Source organism: Crassostrea angulata, chromosome 5, assembly GCF_025612915.1.
Source record: "Crassostrea angulata isolate pt1a10 chromosome 5, ASM2561291v2, whole genome shotgun sequence".
NCBI lineage: Eukaryota > Metazoa > Mollusca > Bivalvia > Ostreida > Ostreidae > Magallana > Magallana angulata.
Window position 1 is genome coordinate 29,077,927 of NC_069115.1, and position 10,593 is coordinate 29,088,519.

General features: G+C 30.7%; 1 protein-coding gene across 1 annotated transcript in view; it reads right to left on the minus strand.

Moving 5' to 3' along the window:
* The window catches only part of LOC128185951 (cadherin-23-like), a 38,132-nt gene extending 31,078 nt beyond the window's left edge, over positions 1-7,054 (minus strand). The window contains exons 1-3 of the mRNA XM_052855670.1: positions 6,594-7,054; positions 3,433-3,491; positions 3,140-3,202 (exon numbers count right to left, since the gene is read on the minus strand). Coding sequence (XP_052711630.1) covers positions 3,140-3,202; positions 3,433-3,491; positions 6,594-6,598 — 127 coding nt within the window. The 5' untranslated portion in view covers positions 6,599-7,054. The remainder of the gene's footprint in view (positions 1-3,139; positions 3,203-3,432; positions 3,492-6,593) is intronic.
* Between the last annotated feature and the right edge of the window lie 3,539 nt (positions 7,055-10,593).

Genomic DNA, 10,593 nt, shown 5'->3' on the forward strand with positions numbered 1-10,593 from the left:
GATGTATAAAACCTTCAACAATGTCCCAATCATTGCGATATAAACTATAAAAGCTCTTAACACTTAACAGGACGTGTAATTTTCTTCACTAACTTTGAAAATGATTAAATAATGATAGATTTTTCTATATTGCGTTGCACAACAACGAGCCGCTGACATAAGTTATAGGATATCATCCATGATTCCGGAGAAAGTGATTGAATTTTTAAATATTATAGAATCATCTAGAATTTTACACAACCGATATAGGTCTTTCAGGAGAATTCAGTTTACGTTTTGAGTTTTTCCGTGCCAATTTTTAAAATTTAAAACTTCTTCATTTGAAACAATTTTCAACCAAAAAAATTAAATAAACTATTTAAAGTTGAATTAAAAGAAAACACGATTCGAGTATTCTTTTATCGTAAATAAAAAGGTTTGAAACAAAGAAGATATCTGTGAGCCAATGCTCACCAGTGATACTCCCGCTCTGATGTGAATATGAAAAATGAGCAAAGTCGACATTTAACCGAAAGTTGACGTCCGATTGATGCAAAATTATATCAAACGATATGGCATTGTTGCAACCACTATTGAAATAAAACCACTATTGAAATAAATTATTTCAATAGTGGTTGAGAATGCATTTCATTAGAAAAATCACTTTGCAACCACTATTGCAATAAAACCACTATTGAAATAAATTATTTCAGTAGTGGTTGGGAATCTATTTCATTTGAAGAATCACTTTACAACCACTATTGAAATACAACCACTATTGAATTAATATATTCAAATAGTGTTCCGGGATGTATTCCATTTTGAAAATCAATTTACAGACACTGTTAAAGTACAACTACTATTAAAATTATTTTTTCAATCGTAGCTTAGAATGAATTTCTTTAAATTATTAATATTACTTTGACAATTTATATTTTTTTCTTTACATTTCTCTTTCTAGAAACATATCATGTCCTATGATATTGTATATTATTTGCACAATAGTGAACATCTTGTAAATTGCCAGAACTTCTATTCAAACCCCCTGTGTATTGAATAGTTTCTTATTGATGATTATTATTATAAAATTAATATGACTATTAATATAAATTATTTCAATAGCGATTGGGGGTGTACTTCACTACGACCACTATTGAAATATATTATTTCAATAGTGGTTAAGGATGCAATTCATTTCAACCACTATTGAAATAATTTATTTCAATAGTGGCTTGGGATACATTTCATTTCAACCACTATTGAAATAAAGTATTTCAATAGTGGTTGATGATACATTTCAGTTTTATGTCTATTATTATGTCTGTTTGTAACACTTTCCTTTCTGCTAAGGGAGTTTCCTAAGAAAAGAAGTATGTCTTATGAGATGATGAATTCAAATTGATTATAATATTCTTTGATTTACCTCTATATGGTCATGTTTCCCATACCATCTGTCATCTGGAACCGAAAGTGTTATGCACAGTCGGAATAATAGGCATTAAAATAACGTCCTACCACAATTGAAATATTTTATTTCGATAGTGGTTGTAATGAACCACATCCTTAACCACAATTGAAGTAAATTATTTCAATAGTGGTTGTTATGAAATGCAAACCTAACCACTATTGAAATAATTTATTTCAATAGTGGTTATAATGAAACGTATACCCAACCACTATTGAAATAATTTATTTCATTCAATATTGGTTTTAATGAAGTACATCCTCAACCATTATTGAAAATATTTATCTTAATAGAGATGTTCATTATTACATAAATCTATAATGATATATAAGCTATAAATTATTTTTTAATATGCAGGGGTTTTGAATAGAAGTTCTGGCAATTTACAACGTTGTCTTCTAGTACAAATAATTTACAATTTCCATGAAACATGATATATCTATAGAAAGAGAAAGGAAAAGAAAAGATGTGAACACAATTATATATGTTTATCTGCAAGGATTGGTTATTTCTGCACAACAGTGAACATCCTAAAATTAGTACATTTATATCATATGTCGTTTACTATTACCGTGAAATATGCAAGTATTTAGTACCTTAATTATGTATTTGAATTAGTTGTTAGATAAAAACAAATGTATATGCATGTTTATCTGTAAGAATTGGTTATTTACTTCTACACAGCAGTGAAACTTGTAACATAAATGTGTATTTTATATTATTCGTTAGATTTTTTGCATTTCATAATAGTTTGCAAATATGATTTACAACTTCTTTCTTTCAAAATGTGTTACAATAGTGATCACATAGTTATATTATTTTATAAAGTAATTCATTCCCATCAACGATAAAGAAAATAAATTTAATAGTAGTTGAACTTTAATGGTGTCTGTAAAATAGTTCTTATCATGAAATACATCCTCAACCTCTATTAAGATCATTACTTCAAAAGTGGTTGTATTTCAATAGTGGTTGCAAAGTGATTTTTCTAATGAATAAGTCCCCAACCACTATTGAAATAATTTATTTCAATAGTGGTTGTATTTCAATAGTGGTTGCAAGGTGATTTTTCTAATGAAATACATTCCCAACCACTATTGAAATAATTTATTTCAATAGTGGTTTTATTTCAATAGTGGTTGCAAGGTGATTTTTCTAATGAAATACATTCCCAACTACTATTGAAATAATTTATTTCAATAGTGGTTTTATTTCAATAGTGGTTGCAACAATGCCTAAACAAAAGTGTGACAAAACGTGTGTTAAAATTCCAAGCATCTGCGATAAATAGTTGCTGAGATATCTTTGACGAAAATTTGTTTGAAAATATAGGTTAAAAATAAACAAAGTTGTCATTTAAGTTGACGTCCGATTGGTACAAAAATATATCCCACAATATATCATGCCTAAACAAAAAGTGTGTTAAAATTTCAAGCATCTGCGATAAATAGTTGCGGAGAAAAATGGGACAGAAATATTTGTTACGGACCGACAGACAGATGGACAGAAGGACAGACACACAGGGGTAAAACAGTATACCCCCTTCTCCTTCGGAGCGGGGGTATAATTACAACCTTGCTTTCAGCAAAAACCAACAACTTGTGTACCATCATAGAAAAACCATGGTACATTGTAAGTTGCGCACAAGTTTGACTTTCTTCGGGTTTCCTATGATGGTAATTTATAAATACTTACCAAACGTCGAATTATCGTTGATACGAATATAAGTTGAATTTTTGAAAAAGTTGATGCAATCGGCTAAAAATGAAAAAAAAATTGAAGTTAATTATTTCTATAAAATCAGTTTTACGACTACATATCATATCAATGGATTCACAAATAAACAGCAAGATTTTATCCACAAATGTGTCAAGATTTTGCTCTCTGGAACATATTACACATATTTACAAAGTGATTTAAAATATATTAAATATAATATGATATAATATTATACATATAATATAATATAATATAATATAATATAATACCGTTGCAAAACTTGGTGTATATAAGGAAGAGGAAAATCAATGGGAAGAGTCTTTTAATTCTAAAAATAAAATCAAAGTTTATGAGTTATCTCCAGACACGATAACGAATGCATTTGAACGTCACATTTAAAATATGTATAATATCACTGTGTAAAATTTTTAAAGGAAGGTATCAGATTTTCATTTATTTTTAATGTATGAAATGCACCAAGTTACATAATTTCATCATTGTGTTGATCATACTTATTTTACAGTTTCGTTTCTTAGTCATAAAAATCAATTGTCATGATTTCAAATTGCCATCTTAATGAACATGCAAACAATGTCATCAATTTGTGTAAAAGATATGGCAATTTTGTGAATTAAAGCTGTAAGTAATCGTAAAACATTTAATGGACGAATTGAAACTTTGGTTTTATCTCGTATATGTGTATATGTTTTAAGCAATACAGTTGTATCCTGACCATTTAAGCATTATTATCATTATGAATAGTTGATGTAGAAAATGTGTTTATAAAACAAATCTTGCGGAGATGACGATTTTGATGAGCTATACGTATAATGATGTTGTTGTGTTTTTTATTACTTCAAACGGGGTTGTTACAATTTTTGACGGTCGATTTCAATCAACTCCCCTATGTACTTACTCTAGCAAACTGGAAATAAAACAGTGTTTGGACCTTATCACATCGTAACCCGCGCTGACAAAATATAGTACATTGATAATCGATGAATTGGAAGAAATATATCGAGAAGCATTGTTTTTAAGGAAACCTACACTGTATCAATGCATACCTTAAAATTATTCAAATCCAAATTATGAAACGAACAACAGTTTTGTGTAGTTAAATATATATTCTTACGAAATACTTCAAGAAGCTGGCTCCCCGACACTAAATACAATGATACACATAAAATACACCATATACATTGTACATTAATACACATAAACAAATCAGTAACAGAGAAAATGATTCCTTATTGATATTTAGGTTTTTGTTGTTAATTTAACATCTGGAGGTATAATTCTTGGCAATAAAAAAAACCCAAAATATATATGCATGTAGTTTGTAGAATAAACCAAATTCTTTATTGGACGTTGTTCAATATTACTTAGGAGGCATTTAATCCTAAGCCATGAGTCACATTTTACAAAAAAATGTATATACAGTAGATAAATACCCATTGCTTGAACCAGAAATTATTCACTGAATAAAAATGAACTCTCGCCAGTTCTTTCAGATCTTTGATTTTCCTATGAGAACTTCAGTCTTTTCTCCTTGATGTCAACATTTATAAACCGTAAGATACGTACTAACAAAACATGGAAACAAAAAAAAGTAATACGAATACATTCGACGTGATACAACCTATGAAACTGATTGGGAACATAACCATTTGGGTTTTGGTTCTAAAGGTTATTTTAATCCTGATCGACTAGTATCAACAAAGAGAGGTTAGGGTGTACATGTACAATGTAGTACCTGTTTTTTGTTTTTTTAAATATGTAGCTTTTTATCATATTCACGTATAAGTTAATTGGCCCCTCCTAGTTTGCAATTGGTATGGTTTCTTCAATTTAAAGACAAATGCAACATGCCTGTTACCTTGACTCTTGTTTTTTGTTTTTGTTTTTTTTTTTGGAAGATATGTAGCTTTTTATTATGTTCACGTATAAGTCAATTGGCCACTCTTAGTTTAGCCTGGTTTTTCACTTTGACGACAAATGCAACGTGCCTGTATGCTACCTTGAATCTTAGTTACCACTGAACTGTGTTTTGCAATAGGCCCATCTCTAAATATTTTCATACGAAAGTCTAAAATTCGTGTAATTTTTTAGGGAAAAAATCCAAGTGCAATTGATAGTACTCATTTCTTATATTAAGATCATCAAACTTTTGGACTTGTACGTTGACATGTTTATTCTGTAAGCTTTAAAGAAATCTATTCTGTATATTCCCCAGTTTAATCATATTCTGTCAATGTTTAAATCTATTGCCCCTAGACGGCTGTTCAGTATTTCGTTTCCGGGGAACAGCGCTGATAACGAACAATTTTCTGGTCAACCCACTGTACGTGAAAACATCGGTCACCCGGGCATTAGAAAAGGGGGTGACATTATTCACCAAGTTGTCATCGAATAACTTATGAACTAAGCTGTTTTGATACCATTTTAAGCACCATTTGGGGTTTCTTATATGTATTGAAATTTTCATTCGCATAGTTTTCATCGAAAGACCAAATCTGCATTGATACCATTTAAGCGCCATTTTGGATTTTGCTTGAGAACTTTGTTTCCCCTTCCGTGTGTTTGAAAGTTAAAGTGTGTCGAACTAATCTGACAGAAATGAAAGTTTAAAATTCTTTGTGCTTCAAACATTGCATTTCCTTGCATTAAACACGTCTGGCCTTGTGATTGCGATAAGAAAGATTAGACAAAACGAATTGAAAAAAAAACCCCATTAACATTCAAAGTAAAGACGCTTGGATCTGATTCAGTGAGATATCGTAAATTGTATAGTGACAGGATTTCCCCGAAAATACTTAATGCTATTGAAATATTTAATCATGCATAACTTCAATGATTTGTCTCAAATTTACTATCAATATTGTCATGTACAGAGGCTATCAAAATAACTCAGTATCTAGCAACATTTATCACGTCTATATTGATTTTTTTTGGTTCGGTCAATAAAAATGCACATCGGTATCAAACTTTAGATAAAGGAGTACTTAAGAAACCGATCTGTAAGCTGTAGAAGGAAGTTATATAACAAATATTTAAGGCGTTGTCCGTTATTTTCAATATCCATTTATTAAGATTTTCTGAGTTTCAGATATACAGGAAATATGACAAACACTTTTCCTTGATATGTAAAAAGATAAAAAGTTATTTCAGATCATTAAAAATCACGTATTGATTAAGCATCACCGGTGGTTTTTGCCGCTTTTCGATTAAAAGGAAAAAAATCAATAAAATGTCAATTCATTTCAGGAGTTTTTCAAAGTGTAAATATTCCTCAATTAATCATATTACGTACCCATAAAAACATGTGCTTATTTTAAGAAATCAATTAATTAAAAATAATAATGCATGAAGAGGGTTAAATACACTTTCAATATTAATGTATAATTTTTATTTTAAAAAAATAGGTACTTACCCCATTGTGAGGCGATGACTTATCCCAATAAAGGATTGAATGGGAATGTCAAAAAACGGAAACGGACCTGCCAATTCTACATATCCTTTTCGATGTGCAACAAGGTTCGCCCAGAGAACAATGTCGACCAACAATGGAACTAAACGAAGTGAATTTCAATTGCTTAAAAAAAAAATCAAATACTTGCAACTTTATTATGGTAATAAATCGGCTGATGGCGGTATTAAACTTCCCAAATAGTTCACATTTACCTCTCAAAACCACTGTAGAAACCTATACAGTCCAACACAGGTATACTAATGCCTTATCAGCTGCTATTTCAATGCATCGACAAAGGTGAGGTACCTTAGGGTAAACATCTTGCATTGTTCTGGATAAGGGCTCGATTGTAGCTAATTGTTTGGGATGTTAACTTGGCCTTAAACATACCATGCTGACTTCACTGCCAATATAATTAATCATTAATGGATAACACAACGATGATAAAAATGAAGGCTAAAATTTGACGATAAAAGCCGAAAATTTTATTTTGATCTTCGTCTTGTTATTTGAGGAGTGGGATCTCCTTTGCCTTTAGTGAAATGGCCATAAATTTACAGCGGGGATTCTAAGTGTGACTTGAATATACAAAAGGATAAACGCAGATAGGAAGTAAAAACAAAGTTGATAACGGTTTATTCCAACATGCTGAGATAAGAAAACCTTGTCAATGAATACCTTAAATTTAATAAAATTTCCTTGACGCGTCATTTTTCGTGAATTTTTAAAACTAAAATGTTAACACGTTAAGTATGCAAGAACTTGTTACGTACAGAAGGTTATGTTGTCTACCAAATACATGTATATATAGAATTATATCCATTGCTATAATGCAGCGCCACGCAAACCAATAAAGTTGGACACCAATTGAATAATATATTAGTAACTAATGAATAATGCACTTGTACATTGTGCAAAGAATAATTACAATATAAATGTATTGTCATGTTGTAAATTTTGAATTTACTGGGTGGGTGTAAAAGTTGTCATGTTGTAAATTTTGTATTTACACCCACCCAGTAAATTCAAAATTTACAACATGACAGTATTAAAACAACATTCTGAGCTTCGTCATTCAGCGAATCCAAAAAAAATCCTGCAAGAGGTGTAAGTGAGAGTAAATAAATGAATGAATGAATAAATAATCACACAATTGCAGGAATGCCAAAATGTCTGAGTTATTGTACACAGAAAAGGTTGCTTTTCCAACCATATATATCGGACACGTGTGCCCTTTCAACATAGCGTACATTTATGACGTTTGAATCAAACTGTAGACTTACTAACAATACATTAACGTACAGGAAATAGGCGATACCGGATCCAATGTCTATGAAAAAAACCGTGTAGATTATATTTTATAGTTTTCTATATTAAATTAAATCATCCAAATAATTACGACGTTCCAAAGTACTCTTTGTCGCAGCCCTATTCAACTGAAAAAGTTACAGGTAATGTTTAACGCATGTGCAACCATTTGATAATAAAACAGTTAGGACTATATTAGACTAAGTGTTTGTCCAACTTGTGAATTAGAATTTTAGTCTTCAACTGTAAAACTCTTAAATAACAAACTATTATAGAATAATGAACAAACAAAATTATTTACTACATATTACTGATATTACATCTCTTACATATATTTCACATGTTTATCTCCGCCAAAAATAATCTTGGTTTTACAAATATTATATATCATGGGGTTTGCATTTTATCGTTTTTTAAAATGAGCTCTCTCACTTGCTTATGAATTTCTCTTCAATATAAACGAATCAAAGAGTAATTAAAATGATTATAATCAGTATACGTACAAATGAAAACTTTGAATACGAAAATGCAAATTTTCAAAGCTTTAATTTTTAAAAAAAATTTCAGTTAATTTGCTCGGTGAAAGGTAAGAATGCAACTTTACAATTTAATTAATTCATGCATGGAGATATACCATTACTTGCATTCTTCCCATTAATACAATTACCAAAAACAAAACACGATCTTATCCCCCCCCCCCCATATTTTCACAATGATGCATGTAAATCTACAAATGTTTTAAACGTACATATCACTGATACATGTATATACTACCGGTATGTTGTGCGCGACAGAAATTGGATTATCGTTCTTGGTCTGTGGCAAAGCATTAAAAAAACCCGCACTTCGATTTTGTTTTATCGCGGAGCCACCCGTAACATCAAATTTTGGACTTTTTTTGTTTTTTGACTAAGTATTTTGTCCTTAAACATACCCTTTTTGCTTTTTTTCAAGTGCGTAATTTTTCATAGTAATCTAATGCAGTTATGTTGTACATATTTTTTTCTTGAAAAATGCGATTTTGATGGGGAGAGAGAGAGAAAGAGAGAGAGAGAGAGAGAGAGAGAGAGAGAGAGAGAGAGAGAGAAGGGTAAAATTATATTTATTCTAAAAACATTGAAAATAGCAGATTTCCTGATGTACACTGTATTTATCAGCAGAATAATATTTACTAAATGATACTATCTACTTATATAATCCATAATTAATTGTCAGTTTACGCTATTCATAATATAGACTACCCAAAGTGTATAGCTAAAAAAAAACAACAATCTCATATATGTCCAAATAAGTTAATATATAAGGTAAATATCTAGGTACCAAAATATGTCATAGCTGATGATCAATGAAAAGAAGTGAAATATAAACAAAGTAAAACATAATCTAAATTAATATCACCAAGTGGTGGGGATGGGGGTGTCTTTCCCGCATCAAGACCTGAGAAAAAATTTTAAAAGTATAAATGAATATATATACATCGTTAAAAAAAAAGCAATTAATGATTAATATCGTGGGGGGGGGGGGGTCGTTCCTGCATCATTAAAAATTATAATATGATCTTATATACATAGTAATAAATCAAAATGAAGAATCAGTTTCATAGAGGAGGGGGCACATGACGTGCGGTTTTTCTATATCCTTATACTAGACGTGGACGTTAATGGCGTTTTTAAACTAGCCAATGACAAGTTTGCACACAAGTGTAAAACCCACGAATTTTTTAAAGATTGTATGATCGATATATATATGGTAGATGTATTATCTTATTGATGGCGCTTTCCATGGCGCTAGCAGCTACAGTGTAGCATTAGCGTTATAGTTGTTCACTCGGAGTACGGATGTTCAGAATTGTTGATGTATATGACCTATTCTTTCTAGAGAATCGGACAGGCATAGAGCCATAGCAAGTCTACTTCTCCGTAGGAAAAAAGTACTTGACCATATTTGTGTGTGGCTTAACTTGTACAATCAAGCCAATGATATCGTAGAAATAATAAATTGTTCAACTTATTGAATATATTTGGCAGGTATATATTAGTGGACAGTAATTTTGGTCCAACGGAAGTATTTTCTCTGTAGTTTTGCTTCTTTTAACTTTACAATACCCCCCTCCCCTCCAATATTTTGGTAAATGCATGTACCTGTACCTGATGATAAACTAGTTTTTGTCATTTCTAGACAAACATAATTTACTTTGATTTTTTCCAGCTAAATTAACTTCCTTAATTTTTGAAAACGGTTAAGATTGTAAATACAACCACCTTTAAAAAAAAAAATTCAACCTTCGAACATTAAGGTTTGAATCGCTTTTCCCATTTGTATGCAATATTCACGTGGTACATGCACATGTGTCTCTAATATGAAAATCGTGTTCACTATCTTTACCCGAAGGCCTTGTGGCAGAGATATGTCACAGATATGAGATACATATGTCAGAAATCATATGTGAGGTACATGTAATCAAACTATGTCAAACCTATCTACCCGACTTCTTTTTTCTAATTATCAAATAAATGGTGTTAATTGTTGCATATGTACTTTTGTGATGTTTATTTACATGCTCATCCTCCATTTCTCTGAATAAAAATTAATATGAATGAAATTCAATGAATTGACGCGTTTACAAAAAGTCGCATTAGATCGTGTATATTTC